The sequence below is a fragment of the Neoarius graeffei genome, chromosome 11, assembly GCF_027579695.1.
Source record: "Neoarius graeffei isolate fNeoGra1 chromosome 11, fNeoGra1.pri, whole genome shotgun sequence".
Lineage (NCBI taxonomy): Eukaryota > Metazoa > Chordata > Actinopteri > Siluriformes > Ariidae > Neoarius > Neoarius graeffei.
Genome location: NC_083579.1, coordinates 57,540,815 through 57,557,941, shown reverse-complemented (window position 1 = coordinate 57,557,941; position 17,127 = coordinate 57,540,815). Strand labels below are relative to the sequence as shown.

At 45.6% G+C, this 17,127-nt stretch overlaps 1 protein-coding gene across 1 annotated transcript in view; it reads right to left on the bottom strand.

The window, feature by feature from the left end:
* Positions 1-713: 713 nt before the first annotated feature.
* galnt16 (UDP-N-acetyl-alpha-D-galactosamine:polypeptide N-acetylgalactosaminyltransferase 16) overlaps positions 714-17,127 on the bottom strand; it is a 97,779-nt gene continuing 81,365 nt past the window's right edge. Inside the window, exon 15 of the mRNA XM_060933085.1 lies at positions 714-1,389. Coding sequence (XP_060789068.1) covers positions 1,246-1,389 — 144 coding nt within the window. The 3' untranslated portion in view covers positions 714-1,245. The remainder of the gene's footprint in view (positions 1,390-17,127) is intronic.

Below are 17,127 nucleotides of genomic sequence, written 5' to 3'. Positions count from 1 at the left end.
TTATTATAATCATAAATCAATAATAATAATAATAATAATAATAAATAATTTTCTGAACATTTACAGAATGAATAAAGATTAATTTTCCGGGCTATAGACTTTATTTTTCAGTGTACAAGAATGCTCATTTTGTTCATGATTGCAAAAAAATAGGTTTAAGTATTTACAAAAAAAAAAATTGCAAACAAATGTAAACAAAAACAGGGTCTTTGGATGTGACATCACAAATGTCTTTTTCAGGTGATTCACAGTACCATGCAGAATTTTAAATCATTATAAGGACTTGCATTTATCTAACATTAAACTAAATTAAGTTGCTAGCCCAGATTTATACATATCTTTAAATTTACTTTCAAATTCTGCTACATTCGCATGTCCATTCTCAGACAAAGTTTCAGCTCTGGAGAGGTTTCTTTCCTTGTTACCTTCTGCAATTCAGACATCAGGTATCCAAACGCAATACGCAGGTATCCTGTCGAAACGATGTTTACAGTGACCATGGATCAGAGATCACAATGCATCAAGGCTACAACCTGCTGGACCAGGCAAGATCAGTGAAGCTCGTTTTTCAAAACTGCTGTAAGCGCACATCTTGTATTAAACCTGTCTGGTGCCTAAAAATATAATCAAAAAAAATCCATTTGATGCATTATATTTTATCCATTTATCTAAGGCTTTGCTGATCAGAATGGATAAACATTTAATAATGCTGCTTGAAGAGAAACACTGACTTTAATAAGCTTTAGGACATCATCTACATGAGGGAATGGTATTATACAGATGGGGGCTCAGTGGCTGTTCTTAAAGGCAGTAAAAGGCATAAATATACATAACTAGTCTTTCTCTTTGAGTCCTTAAGCAACACAACAGGAAAAAAATAAAAAATTACAACCTTCTCCTGCAAGCCCTGGACAATCTCATTATGTTGTAAACCTTAACCAGGTCCAAATATGACTGAATGGAAGAAGCCAGCAAATATAAAACTCTCCATATGAGACCGCGGTGGTTTTTTTTTTTTTTTTAAACCTCTGGCCGATTCTTTAAGATCAGAGATGTAAGAACAGAAGATGACGTAAAGGTGCTAAAGTGGTTTTTGGACATGGCCATGGTTTACTTGTCTCAAAGCAGCACCTTTAAACTAAAACAGCGTACAGACATGTTCCTCTTGGCCCTAAAGCACAGCAAGCTTCTGTGACCCTTCTAAACTCCTTTCCTCTCACTCTCCTTCACCCCGCCATCTCAAAGTCAGGTGACCAGCTGAGGCTCCCAGGATTGGCTGGCCATCTGGGGGCGGCACTGTGCGATAACTGGCGGGCCTGCCGGGGGCTGGCTGTCCAAACATAAACCGCTGACCAAGTGCTGCAGTGCCGGACCTCTGGGCTTCCATCTCTGTTGGACAGAAATATAATAAATCTCCTCAGTTATAAATGTACAACTCAAATTGGTTAGACAGTCATGAAATAATACAGACTTTAATATCATTGCACAAAACTGGAAAATATTCCAGACTACTTAATATCACATGATTTCATACACTGAAACGAACTTACAATTTTATAACCGTTCTGTCACTGCAATAAAACCTGAGACTACGAATGAAAAGCAATGAGGGTTTAATGTGTTGTGTCACCCAAATATAAATGCTGTAATATCCTGTGTATACAAGGGTGTGTGACTCTGTGTGTGTGTGTTTCTTGGCAGCTGTGTGAAACAGCAGGTTTTGGTTAAGCCGAGTAATGAACTCTGTAGAGACAAGAAACCACCAGAGCTCTGTAATCAGAGTTGATTGCGCTGAGGATTCTGTTAAAAATGATTGCCTAAAATGGTAAGAACACACTTTTAATTACTAATGACAGCAACTTTCAATTCCTCTTGGATCTGCTGCTCAGTTACTCGGTTGATACTGACGGACCTTGGATTCCGTTAGTTTGACTACAAGCCTGACTGAAGCAAGAAAAAAAAACCCTCTTTTTTTTCCATTTCGATTTATACAAAGTAAGGGATGTATACCTGTGAAGGTTCTCAGTCATCCAGGTCATCGTAAACCATAGGTGCTAAAGAAGGCAACTGGACTTGCTTGAAATTCTTGATGTTTCACCTCTCATCCGAAAGGCTTCTTCAGTTCTGTCTGACTAGTGGGGTGTTCCAGGTATTTATCCTCGAGCGGACCAAAAGCAACCCTAAGGAGAGTCATTGGGTCATCCTGTAAAGGCCTCTGCATGCTCTTGTGACAAGGCTTTCGCAGATAGCTTTTCGCAGACAGTTGTAATTTATCATTGAGCAGGGAGTAATAGGCGTGCGCGATGTAATTCACTGCCACAACGCAAGGGGGCGCGAAGTCGCGAAATCGCTAGGAGTAGTTGGTGGGTGTGGTTAGTGGAGTGTTTATCCTCCGGTTACTTATAATGACTAGAACTGGAGTCGTATAGATGTACGTACTTCCTCACTTCCTCGATCAACGGCTCTTCGTGCTGCTCCATCTTCGCTTGTGTTTTTAAAAATGGTGGTCGTGAAAACAAAACAAACCGGGAAAGTAGGGAAGCGGAAGTGCGTGTACAGCGGATGTAGAGTGGACCAATCAGAGCCCTCTTGTCTGCGACGCTGTCTGCGAGGCTTCTGCGGTGGTCACAATTTTTGGGAGGTGCGCGCAGAGCGTCTGTGAAGGTGGGGGGGCTACGCAGACGCTGTCTGCGACGCTATCTGCGAGGACTGGGTTGTCAGCATAAATTGGCCTTAAGTGTAGATCACTGGAGCCAGGTGTGAACGGTATTCTTGGGTTTCAGTCACGTGACTTTTCTTAGCGATTTCACTTCAGGTAAAACTGCTGGTGGTCGAGCAAACCAAAACGGCTGCCGCAGCGCAAACAACTAGCGATAACTTATCAGAGTACGCTCGTAATCTAGAAGCCACTACTCGTTTTAGATATATTCAGAAGATTGCTATATGCAATAGAATCGAGCCCTACAGTCTGGGAAAGAAGGATTTGTCATACGATCTCGAACACTACCCTTCAGTCGAGTTCCCCGACGTCTTGAACTATCTGGTGTTGCAGACGTCCTTCTACACTGCAAAACAGATGAAAGCGTGGAAGAGTATGGAGGCTCACAACTTTTTTGTATGTGGCTGGGTAAAGGACCTCGGTATCAAGTCACTGCCGAATGAATCCTGTATTGTTTTTGCCCGTGTAAGTATGGTTTTTTTTTTTTAAAAAAGCTTTTCGTTCGCGTCTTTACAACGAAGCGCTGCAAGTTGAAGTATAAACAAACAGTTCGCTTGATTCTCACTCGTGTTGGCTCTTATCTCTCAGGTAAATCATTCACAAAGATCGTCAGAAACCCCTTTAAAGACCTGGATCTTAGTTAAACAAGACGGAGAAGTGATCACGGTGCATTGTAACTGTATGGCTGGGTAAGAAGTTTGTCGTGACCTTTATGCATATGGACTTTATTATTCGTGGTTGTTTTGATCGCGTGCACTTGCTGAAAGACTCATTGAAAAGACCGCGAGGACACCCTGTTAAAGAAAGCGAGACACGCGTTGTTTTCATTATGGCACCCATCGAGTGAGGAATAAACAAAAAACAGCTGGGTACTTTAGCGCTTTGGGACAAAAAAAAAAAAGTACCATAAAATAATGACACATACAGTGGGCCAAAAAAGTATTTAGTCAGCCACCAATTATGCAAGTTCTCCCACTTAAAAAGACGAGAGAGGCTTGTAATTTTCATCATAGGTACACTTCAACTATGAGAGACAGAATGGGGGGAAAGAATCCAGGAAATCACATTGTAGGATTTTTAATGAATTAATTGGTAAATTCGTCGGTAAAATAAGTATTTGGTCACCTACAAACAAGCAAGATTTCTGGCTCTCACAGATCTGTAACAACAACTTTAAGAGGCTTCTCTGTCCTCCACTCGTTACCTGTATTAATGGCACCTGTTTGACCTCATTATCAGTATAAAAAGACACCTGTCCACAACCTCAAACAGTCACACTCCAAACTCCACTATAGCCAAGACCAAAGAGCTGTCAAAGGACACCAGAAACAAAATTGTAGACCTGCACCAGGCTGGGAAGACTGAATCTGCAATAGGTAAGCAGCTTGGTGTGAAGAAATCAACTGTGGGAGCAATTATTAAAAAATGGAAGAGATACAAGACCACTGATAATCTCCCTCGATCTGGGGCTCCATGCAAGATCTCACCCCGTGGGGTCAAAATGATCACAAGAACGGTGAGCAAAAATCCCAGAACCACACGGGGGGACCTAGTGAATGACCTGCAGAGAGCTGGGACCAAAGTAACAATGGCTACCATCAGTAACACACTACGCCGCCAGGGACTCAAATCCCGCAGTGCCAGACGTGTCCCCCTGCTTAAGCCAGTACATGTCCAGGCCCGTCTGAAGTTTGCTAGAGAGCATTTGGATGATCCAGAAGAGGATTGGGAGAATGTCATATGGTCAGATGAAACCAAAATAGAACTTTTTGGTAAAAACTCAACTTGTCGTATTTGGAGGAGAAAGAATGCTGAGTTGCATCCAAAGAACTGTGAAGCATGGGGGTGGAAACATCATGCTTTGGGGCTGTTTTTCTGCAAAGGGACCAGGACGACTGATCCGTGTAAAGGAAAGAATGAATCGTGTATCGTGTACCATGTATCGTGAGATTTTGAGTGAAAACCTCCTTCCATCAGCAAGGGCATTGAAGATGAAACGTGGCTGGGTCTTTCAGCATAATAATGATCCCAAACACACCGCCCGGGCAATGAAGGAGTGGCTTTGTAAGAAGCATTTCAAGGTCCTGGAGTGGCCTAGCCAGTCTCCAGATCTCAACCCCATAGAAAATCTTTGGAGGGAGTTGAAAGCCCGTGTTGCCCAGCGACAGCCCCAAAACATCACTGCTCTAGAGGAGATCTAGCCTGGCTAACGCAACTTCAAAGCTCTCCGAGCATTTGGTCTGGCCAAGCTATTAAGCCAAACCGTTTCCCAGAGCCCGTGGTTGACCCGCCTCCCTGAAATGCCTCAGTTTGCTACTGGTCGAAGCCAGAAAAGGCTGTGACGAAGCTTAAACCAATCACATCACTCTTTCCTCTGACGTATGTGATGCGACGATAGGATTCTCGCTGAGCCCCATTGATTTGGCTACTAGCGGGGCTAACTGGTAGATTAAACTCTTACCGAAGCCGGTCGGGAGCAAGGCGAAAACGTCCTTCCTTTCAATAAATACCTCCAGGGCTGCTCTTTGCTCCGTTTTCAATGAGAACTTCCCGTTGAATGCTTTCAATACAGCATCTACTGCTGTGTTAAAGGCTTGCCGCTGCTCCATGTTCGTGATGTGAATGAAGCGCTTCCGGCATAGATTCTCTAAACAATCTATGGCTTCCGGTCGCAGTTCTACTATGTCACTGCCTTGAACACGCCTCTACCCAGGGCCGTTGGAGATGCTCAAAGTTGATTGGTTCCCGATTTTTTTGGGAACTTGGAAATGCTGTAGATAGCCTGCCTGGCCAGACTAAGCTCGGAACAGGCCCTCGTGTTGCGTCACGCTTAGGATAGGCGGGCCCAGGCTAGAGGAGATCTGCATGGAGGAATGGGCCAAAATACCAGCAGCAGTGTGTGAAAACTTTGTGAAGACTTACAGAAAACGTTTGACCTCTGTCATTGCCAACAAAGGGTATATAACAAAGTATTGAGATGAACTTTTGTTATTGACCAAATACTTATTTTCCACCATAATTTGCAAATAAATTCTTTAAAAATCAGACCATGTGATTTTCTGGATTTTTTTTTTTTTCTCATTGTTGCCCCTTTTCCACCAAAGCAGTTCCAGGGCTGGTTCAGGGCCAGTGCTTAGTTTGGAACCGGGTTTTCTGTTTCCACTGACAAAGAACTGGCTCTGGGGCCAGAAAAAACGGTTCCAGGCAAGCACCAACTCTCTGCTGGGCCAGAGGAAAGAACCGCTTACATCAGCGAGGGGGGCGGAGTTGTTAAGAACAATAACAAGGCCGCGAAAGATCGCCATTTTTAAGTGACAAGAAGCCGCAGCTGTACAAACGCTTAGTCATTTATTATTGTTGTTGCTGCTGCTTCTTCCGTGTCGTTTTTGCTTCGATATTCGCGCCAAGGTTTATGCAAACGTAGCGACGTAACTGACGTATACGACGACATAACTGACGTATACAGCGATGTAATGACATGGCTTCCCTTAGCACCGCGAGCGATGGAAAAGCAAACTGGTTCTCAGCTGGCTCGCAAGTTGAACGAGTTGTGAACCAGCACCAGCACTGGCTCCGAACCAGCCCTGGAACTGATTTGGTGGAAAAGAGGCATGAGTCTCTCATAGTTGAGGTATACCTATGATGAAAATTACAGGCCTCTCTCATCTTTTTAAGTGGGAGAACTTGCACAATTGGTAACTGACTAAATACTTTTTTTTTTCCCCACTGTAGCAAGAAAAGTACTCGGAAAACACTAAGGACATAGCCGAGAGGGATATACAAACCTTTCACCAAGTTATCACTGCAAACTCGAGCATGCTTCGACTCGGCTCCCTTCGATTTCAGTGAGAGGTTCAAAAGCCACCTTTCTCGACGTCTTTTTGTGAAATCCTGAGTTTGTTCACCCTTTTTTATTAGTTCACGGGGAACCCTGAAGAAACTCATCAGTTTCACAGTTTGATCGATTCGAACAACCTAAAACAACACAAGTGTAAGGCATTTTTCATGCGAGCAATGCACCTTCTCCATACAAACACTGTCAACTGAGCTTTGGTTGACCACCAGCTAAAGTTTTGAATAACTAATGAGGCGGATGTGACGTCACATGAAACCCAAGAATTAGCAGCCTAGAGAGTCGGGATATGGAATTATCTCAGGTTTGGAATCAAGCTCATCAGAAAGCATGGATTCAGTCTTATTTGTTCCGCTAAAGTGGACACGAGGATGACTGGATCAGAAAGAGCAGGTTACAGTCATGGATGTGTGTTCAATTTTCTAAATTCACATCCACACCAAAACTCAGCTGACTTCAATGACTCACATGATAGCAGAGATAGTCAACAACCCACAGATCACCCTAATGACTCTCTAGGCTGCTAATATGATTCACACCCGGCCCCAGTGACCTGAACACCTACAGGATGACTCAATGACCCATGTGACCTCAACGACTCTCCCTAGGGTTGCTTTTGGTCCACTGGAGGATAAATACCTGGAACTCTCCACTAGTCAGACAGAACTGAAGAAGCCTTTTGGATGAGAGGTGAAACGTCTTCAAGAATTTCAAGCAAGTCCAGTTGCCTTCTTTGGCACCTACGGTTCAAAGTAAGGGATGAAAAAAAAAAATCTCAATGCCTTTGCATTTAAAGTGCAGTTATAGCAGAAAATCTGGCAGGTTGTTTTTCCAAAGGTGTTCTGCAAAGTTTCGTTCTCAGCGTTTGAAGATATTTTCACCCTTTTTTCTGACACACTAATGTAAAAGGCATAACAAAACATGAATTTAGTGTGTATATGACTTTTGCACTGTATTATAGATGTGTAGAGATACACTTGTGATCAGAAGTTTACATTCACTCTTCATGGACATGAATGTTATGGCAATACTGTCTGTGAAGATTCTCAATCATCCAGGTCATAGTAAACTGTGGGTGGTAGAAAAGGGCAACTGGACTTGCTTGAAGATTCTTGAAAACGTTTCAAGAGAAGGAGCAGAATCATATCAAGAAAGCACTTCAGAATTGCGGTTATCCCAACTGGGCTTTCCTAAAGAGCATAAAAAGGAACATAACGGACAGGGATGATAACAGGAACAAACGCAAGAACATTGTCATTCCCTACATTTCTGGTCTATCTGAGAAACTCAGGAGGATCTTCTACAAACACAACACTCCGGTACATTTCAGACCCAGTAACACCCTGAAGCAGAAACTGGCCCACCCTAAGGACAGAATACCCAGACACAAACAGGACAGCGTAGTGTATGCAATTCAGTGCAGGGAGGAATGCACAGACTGGTATATAGAGATCTTGCATGTGACGTAACAGCCGATCCAGATTGTAACAGACGCCATCTTGTCGGTCAAACACCATATTTCCGCCTTCTACTTCTGGTTCTACTTCTACCTTTTCTTCTGGAAAACCCTACTATATACAATTCTACTACAACGGCTGCGGCTACAAGCTCTCCCTACCTGTGTACGTTTTTTGTGTGCATTTTTGCGTGTTGTTCGTCTGTACCGGACTTCAATATCCACTACAACCGTATGGACTTACTGGACATTGGTTTCCAGCAGAAAATGACGGTTTGTAGCGATTTCCATCGCATGCACAACATTCCGGGGTCTCCGTGGATTGTTATCGGGTCTAGCAGGCGAAGGAGGCGGCGTCGGGAGAGGAAGCAAAAGCAGGCAGAGCCGGCCTGTTGACTAAGCTCAGAAAACAGCCACTCAAATCTCCACTGCCAAGCCTCTACCTCTCCAACATCAGATCCATGGTAAACAAGATGGACGATTTGGAATTACAGCTGGAATTACCTTATTCTATTCTATAATCGGCTGGTCAGTGCTATACTAGATACTACTGATATATCTAGTATCAGTACTAGTAATACTTAAGTGACTTACCCGTCCAATGAGGATTGTTATTTTTTTGTTTACAAGATGCCACATCTGAGGGCGGCTGACAAATCCTGAATTTTTGTAAAGATAACTGTCCAGAGATTTATAAGCACGCAGTGCTTCACCACTGAACAGCGAGGGAAAGTTAATGAGGTAATTATACATATCTGGGTATTCCGCTGGCAGTTCAATATCCACTGACACGGTCATGAAAACTACGTCCGGTAAGCGATAAGGGTCACTAATCTGTAGGTCTATTTTAGACATATCTAGTTATCTGTTCATTAGAAAAATGAGCCGTGTAGTCCGTCGGTTGAAATTTGATCCATTTTGTATACGAGTGCAGCAGTATTCAGCCGTGTTTTTTACCGGCACCTTAACAACAAAGGACACTCATTTCAGGATTGTAACGTACGCATTTTAGCCAGAGAGGATCGTTGGTATGAGCGAGGAGTTAAAGAAGCCATTTTTGTCAACCTGGAACGGCCATCGCTGAACAGAGGTGGGGGTCTAAGACATCATTTATCAACCATCTACAATGCGGTCTTGGACACTCTTCCCAGACGGCTGGGTGTACGCCAGGACCCAGCTGTTTTCGGTGACTCACAGGAGGACGGAGAGAGTCAGCTTTCCATTGATCACCCTAACGGGCAATCCTTTGATCACCCTAATGACTCGCTGTTCACACCCAGCCTCCAATGACCCACACCAACATGATGCCTCAACGACACCTTAGATGAGCTTGTCATCAGAATTCTGATTCTGATCCAGGAGAGGATAAATATCTGACACTCCCTATTAGTCAGACAGAACTGAGGAGGCCTTTCGGACGAGAGGTGAAACGTTTTCAAGAATCTTCAAGCAAGTCCAGTTGCCATTTTCTACCACCCACAGTATGGCAATACTGGGCTTTCAATAAGTTCTTTGAACTGCTCTTTTTCTGGGAAAGAAGGCTCCTACAATATGTAGGTATCATGCCGCCATTCTGTGTCTAAGAACTACAACTCCCAGTCCTCTTCCGTGTGACCTACGTCACGCGTGGGCGGGATCATCTACGTCAGTCCGCCATGCGCGCATAAGTCCAGGCAGAAGCTCCGTTCTTGGTCTCTCGCGTCCGGATTCTAAGGAATCTAGACGCACAAAAGAGATGCTCTCAAACCCGAAAACACTTCTTTCTTGCAAGATTCACCATCCAGCGCGTTCTGTGCTTAACCACTGGCCAAGGTAAAAGTCCAGAATAGCGCGATCTTTAAACTCAACCTGAGTTACAACCGGTTTATTCGTATTAGAAGTGACGTCACGACTGCAGCTCAAACGCAGTTTCTCGTCTCGTCTCGTCTTCTTCCGCTTATCCAGGACCGGGTCGCGGAGGCAGCAGTCTAAGCATGGAAGCCCAAACTTCCCTTTCCCCAGACACCTCGGCCAGCTCCTCGGGAAGAACACCGAGGCGTTCCCAGGCCAGCCGAGAGACATAGTCCCTCCAGCGTGTCCTGGGTCTTCCCCGGGGCCTCCTCCCGGGGGGACATGCCTGGAACACCTCCCCAGGGAGGTGTCCAGGAGGCATCCGAAAAAGATGCCCGAGCCACCTCAGCTGGTTCCTCTCGATGTGGAGGAGCAGCGGCTCTACTCCGAGCTCCTCCTGAGTGACTGTGCTTCTCACCCTATCTCTAAGGGAGCGCCCAGCCACCCTGCGAAGGAAACTCATTTCAGCCGCTTGTATCCGCGATCTTGTTCTTTCTGTCATTACCCAAAGCTCATGACCATAGGTGAGAGTCGGAACGTAGATCGACCGGTAAATTGAGAGCTTCGCCTTTTGGCTCAGCTCCTTCACCACGACGGACCGGTAAAGCGACCGCATCACTGCGGAGGCTGCACCGAGCCGCCTGTCGATCTCACGCTCCATCCTTCCCTCACTCGTGAACAAGATCCCGAGATACTTAAACTCCTCCACTTGAGGCAGGACTTCTCCACCAACCTGGAGAGGGCAAGCCACCCTTTTCCGGTCGAGAACCATGGCCTCGGACTTGGAGGTGCTGATTCTCATCCCAGCCGCTTCACACTCGACTGCAAACCGCCCCAGTGCATGCTGAAGGTCCTGGTTTGAAGAAGCCAACAGGACAACATCATCCGCAAAAAGCAGAGATGAAATCCTGTGGTTCCCAAACAGGATTCCTTCCGGCCCCTGGCTGCGCCTAGAAATTCTGTCCATAAAAATTATGAACAGAACCGGTGACAAAGGGCAGCCCTGACGGAGTCCAACATGCACTGGGAACAGGTCTGACTTACTGCCGGCAATGCGAACCAGACTCCTGCTCCGTTCGTACAGGGACCGGACAGCCCTTAGCAAAGAGCCCCGAACCCCATACTCCCGAAGCACCCCCCACAGAATACCACGGGGGACACGGTCGAATGCCTTCTCCAGATCCACAAAGCACATGTGGACTGGTTGGGCAAACTCCCATGAACCCTCGAGCACCCTATGAAGGGTATAGAGCTGGTCCAGTGTTCCGCGACCAGGACGAAAACCGCATTGTTCCTCCTGGATCCGAGGTTCGACTATTGGTCGAATTCTCCTCTCCAGTACCCTGGAGTAAACTTTCCCTGGGAGGCTGAGAAGTGTGATTCCCCTATAATTGGAGCACACTCTCCGGTCCCCTTTCTTAAAAAGAGGGACCACCACCCCAGTCTGCCACTCCAGAGGCACTGTCCCCGACCGCCACGCGATGTTGCAGAGGCGTGTCAACCAAGACAGCCCCACAACATCCAGAGACTTGAGATACTCAGGGCGGATCTCATCCACCCCCGGTGCCTTGCCACCGAGGAGCTTGCAAACCACCTCAGTGACTTCGGCTTGGGTAATGGACGAGTCCACCTCTGAGTCATCAGCCTCAGTCTCCTCAGTGGAAGACATGACGGTGGGATTGAGGAGATCCTCAAAGTATTCCTTCCACCGCCCGACAATGTCCCCAGTCGAGGTCAACAGCTCCCCACCCGCACTGTAAACAGTGTTGGCAGAGTACTGCTTCCCCCTCCTGAGGCGCCGGACGGTTTGCCAGAATTTCTTCGAGGCCGACCGATAGTCCTTCTCCATGGCCTCCCCGAACTCCTCCCAGTTCCGAGTTTTTGCCTCCGCAACTGCCCGAGCTGCAGCACGCCTGGCCTGCCGATACCCGTCGGCTGCCTCAGGAGTCCCGGAGGTCAACATGGCCCGATAGGACTCCTTCTTCAGCTTGACGGCATCCCTTACTTCCGGTGTCCACCACCGGGTTCGGGGATTGCCGCCACGACAGGCACCGGAGACCTTGCGGCCACAGCTCCGAACAGCTGCATCCACAATGGAGGTAGAGAACATGGTCCACTCAGACTCAATGTCCCCCGCCTCCCTCGGAAGCTGGGAAAAGCTCTCCCGGAGGTGGGAGTTAAAGACCTCCCCAACAGAGTGCTAGGCCAGACGTTCCCAGCAGACCCTCACCATACGTTTGGGCCTGCCAGGTCTGTCCAGCTTCCTCCTCCGCCAGCGGATCCAACTCACCACCAGGTGGTGATCAGTTGACAGCTCAGCCCCTCTCTTCACCCGAGTGTCCAAGACATAGGGTCGGAGATCAGATGACACGACTACAAAGTCGATCATCGACCTCCGACCTAAGGTGTCCTGGTGCCACGTGCACTTATGGACACCCCTATGCTCGAACATGGTGTTCATTATGGACAAACTGTGACTAGCACAGAAGTCCAATAACAAAACACCACTCGGGTTCAGATCGGGGAGGCCGTTCCTCCCAACCACGCCCCTCCAGGTGTCACTGTCATCGCCCACGTGAGCATTGAAGTCCCCCAGTAGCACAATGGAGTCCCCAGTCTGCGCACCCCTCAGTACCTCTCCCAGGGACTCCAAGAAGGCTGGATACTCTATACTGCTATTCGGCCCGTAGGCACAAACAACAGCAAGAGCCCTCTCCCCAATCCGAAGGCGCAGAGAGGCGACCCTCTCGTTCACTGGGGTAAACTCCAACACATGGCGGCTGAGCTGGGGAGCTGGGGAGCTATAAGGAAGCTCACACCAGCCCGCCGCCGCTCACCACGGGCGACTCCAGAGAAGTGGAAAGTCCAGCCCCTCTCGAGGAGCTGGGTTCCAGAGCCCAAGCTGTGCGTGGAGGTGAGCCCGACTATCTCTAGCCGGTACCTCTCAACCTCCCGCACAAGCTCAGGCTCCTTCCCCCCCCCAGCAAAGTGACATTCCATGTCCCAACAGCCAGCCGCTGTGTCCGGGGATCAGGTCGTCGAGGCCCCTGCCTTCGACTGCCACCCAATCCACACTGCACCAAACCCCTACTGCTACCTCTGTGGGTGGTGAACCCACAGGAGGTCGGGCCCACGTCACCTCTTCGGGCTGAGCCTGGCCGGGCCCCATGGGCAAAGGCCCGGCCACCAAGCGCTCGCATACGAGCCCCAACCCCGGGCCTGGCTCCAGGGTGGGGCCCCAGCTGCGTCCTACCGGGCGACGTCACGGTCCTGGATTTTTTCTCCATAGGGGTTTTTTGGTGAACTGCTCTTGGTCTGGCCTGTCACCTAGGACCTGTCTGCCTTGGGAAACCCTAACAGGGGCATAATGCCCCCGACAACATAGCTCCTAGGATCATTCAAGCACACAAACCCCTCCACCACAATAAGGTGGCAGTTCTAGGAGGGGACGCAGTTTTAATTTGTAATTAGGAGGGACCAGAATTCCTCCTGATTGAAGTTCTGTGCACATTAATCAGAGACTTTCCTTTCATCACGAACGACGCGTCGGATCAAGAGAAGTTCTCTGTCCACGGAATCGACTCATGGAATCGACTCACGTGCTTCATGAACAGCGAAGCTCTGCAACGGCGAACATCTCAGAACTTTGCTAGAGGTAAGATATTGAGTAAAATATATTTGGGCATAATAATTAAGCTAGTTTTAGGAAGTTGCTTTATTGAAAGTGTGAATTTAAACCCAGGTTTATTCATTACACTATTAGACACGCAGCGTGTCAAATTGAATTGTTGTTTGTTTAATCTCATTTGTTTTAATAGGCTGTGCATGTCTCTCTCTCTTTCTCTTATTCTTCTTACTAACATAATTCTCTTAACACACATTTTGAGCTTATTAAGAGTTCAGGAGTTTGGTAATGTTGAGTGTGGAATCCTTTTGTTACTTAGAAACATGTGCTCAACAGGCCTGACCAGGCCTGATACACTTTAGATAGCTTCCCTTTTGTCTTAGCTTAGCAACACGAAGCTAATCTGGGCCTACCTCATGCTCAAACACATTTTGGTTAGCTATACAGAACTAGCCTTTTGTCTAAACACATGGTCAAGCCCCTCCTCCACACTCAACATACCAAGACATCAGATAAGAACATTCCAAATTTTATAGCTCCCTCATACACACACCTTGGCTCAGGCCTAGGGGCCTAACACACACACACACCTCACTGCTTGTATATATTGATTATTATTTTTATCTTTGTATAATAAATTCATTTATTATCAAAGCTGTGTGTATTCATCTTGTTGGTGTGAACAATATCTGAAGTCCCCAATCGCAAAGAATTCAAAAAGGTGCAGATTTATGTAATATAGTAAGTGATCAATAATAATTTGGAAATATACCATAATCTAGCTGTTTGGTAATTTATCCAGGATTAATGGTATGATTCACTAAATGATTCATTGAACGATTCACTAAATGATTCACTGAATGATTCACTTCAAATGAGACTGATTCAATGGTATGATTCAATTCAAATGAGTCAAAGTAAATGATTCAATGGGATTGATTCATTTTAATTATTAACCTTCAAATTTAATGAGACTGATTTAATGAGATTGATCACTTAATTTCAATAATTAACTGATTGCACCTACAAATATACATCTTTAATAGAGGAAAAAAAGAATTTGATGCGCAAGTTTTCATTTATTTTGGGTTTTCTGAAATCAAAAATCATACATACAGGCTCAAAAATTTACATATGCCCAATGAATTCATTGGTGATGAAAGTTCCAAAATGTCCAAGGCCTCTTAACTTCCTGTTAGTGATCATGACTGACTACAGCTGTTAGCTTCTCTGTGTCAACATTAAAAGGGTTTGTTTAACAAATTTCAGTTATTGGGAGGTATAGCTTCTTTGCCAAGATCTGGAAAAAAACCCTAAAAATCTCATCCTCAGCTGAGAGGAAATTGGTTTGGGTGATCAGGAACCACCAAGGCACAGGCCTGCCAAGGACTGGAAGCTGCTGGAACACCAGTGTCACTGTCTGCAGTCAAGTGAGTTTTACATCACCATGGACTTAAAGGCTGCTGTCCAAGAAAAAAGCCCTTACTCCAAAATCAACACCTTCAAGCTCGAGTAAAGTTCGCAGCTGACCACATGGATATAGAAAAAGCCTTCTGGAGGAAACTTTTATGGTCAGATCAGACAAAGATTGAGATGTTTGGCCACAATGACCAGAGATATGTTTGGAGGAACAAAGGTAAGGCATTCAATCTCAAGCACACTGTACCCACTGTTAAGCACGGTTAAACAAAGTGGATGGACTAATAAAGAAGGAGGACTACCATAGAATTCTTCAGCTTAATGTCCAACTATCAGATAGACAGTTGAACTTGGACACAATTGTGCATTCCAACAGGACAATGACCCCAAACACAACAACGCTGGTTGTAGAATGGATAAAGCAGGCTAACATTAAGCTTTTGGAATGGCCTTCCCAAAGCCCTGAACTCAACCCTATCGGAAATATGTGGCCTATGCTAAAAAGTCGGGTCTGTGCCAGGAAACCTCATCTCATTATTTCTAGCCACTTTATCCTGTTCTACAGGGTCGCAGGCAAGCTGGAGCCTATCCCAGCTGACTACGGGCGAAAGGCGGGGTACACCCTGGACAAGTCGCCAGGTCATCACAGGGCTGACACATAGACAACCATTCACACTCACATTCACACCTACGGTCAATTTAGAGTCACCAGTTAACCTAACCTGCATGTCTTTGGGGGAAACTGGAGCACACCCACGCGGACACGGGGAGAACATGCAAACTCTGCACAGAAAGGCCCTCGCCGGCCACGGGGCTTGAACCCGGACCTTCTTGCTGTGAGGCTACAGCGCTAACCACTACACCACCGTGCCACCACATAAAATCATGCAGATAGAAATCAAGAGCTTCAGTTAATTTTCACTTCAAACATCAGAAAGGGAAAAACATGTAATCTCTGTGACTTTCACTGTGGCATGGGTGTTGGTGCCAGATGGACTGGTTGAAGTATTTCAGAAACTGCTGATCTCCTGGGGTTTACACACACACACACACACACACACACAAAACAGTCTCTCGAGTTTACACAGAATGGAGCAAAATACAAAAAAAAAAAAAAAATTTGAGTGAACAACAGTTCTGTGGGTGGGAAAACCTTTTTGATAAGAGAGGTCAGAGGAAAATGGCCAGATTGGTTCGGGCTTCCAGGAAAAGACAGAGCAACTCATAGCAACTCTTTACAACCGTGGTGAGCAGAAAAGCATCTCAGCATGCAGCAGCAGAGGACCACACTGGGTTCCACTCCTGCCAGCCAAGAACAGGAATCTTAGAATCAAGAACAAGTTCCTATTAAATTAGCAGGTGAGTATATGTTGTACAATCATTCTTCCCCAGAAAAAGGACCGTTCAAAGAAATCCCTGAGAGCCCAATATTGCCATGACATTCATGTCCATGATGAGTGTATGTAAACTTCTGACAAATAAAGTATGATGAATATTTAAATTAATTCATATTTGTCTGGTGGTGTGAAGCACAAGATAGATCCTTCATATTTATGAATAAACATATCTATTTAATAATTTCCCAAAAAAAAGACACAAAACAGGGTATGTTTTGTGCCTTTAATTCTTTATTTTTCAGAAATTTTGCATTTATGTGGTTTAGACCTTGTGGCAAAACCAGTACAGTATAATTTTTAAGATATGGTTTCTAAGGGTGTCCTCTAAAAGCCATCACAAAAAGAGCAATTTAATTATTTGTCTTTTTTTTTTGTTTAGGTTTTGTCATTTTTTTCAGACTTCTTCAGCCCTCTCAAAACAAAGTATAATTCTTGCTTTTAATAAAGCAAGTTTTAAGTAAGACTCAAGTATTAGCAGTTTGCAGCTGCCACATCTTTCGACTCCACGAACGTCCTAATGTAAAGTAGCTAATCACTCACAGATCCACAGTAATGTGTGAGATCACAGACAGAGATCAGACCCGTGCAGTGAACCAAGCAGTGATGGATGAGGTTCCATTAGATTAGTTGAGAATTATCAGCATGGAGAAAGACAGCAGATAATGATGTGAAACTGAGTGATGATCCATTCACAAAGGAGTTATTTCCTTTTCTTCAGTAAGAGCGCCAATCATTTAACTGTTGAACACGTGGAAACATCCAGGAAGACATTTGTGCCCTCTGCCATTTATTCCCATGATCACACAAACGAAACGGAGATTATTCATC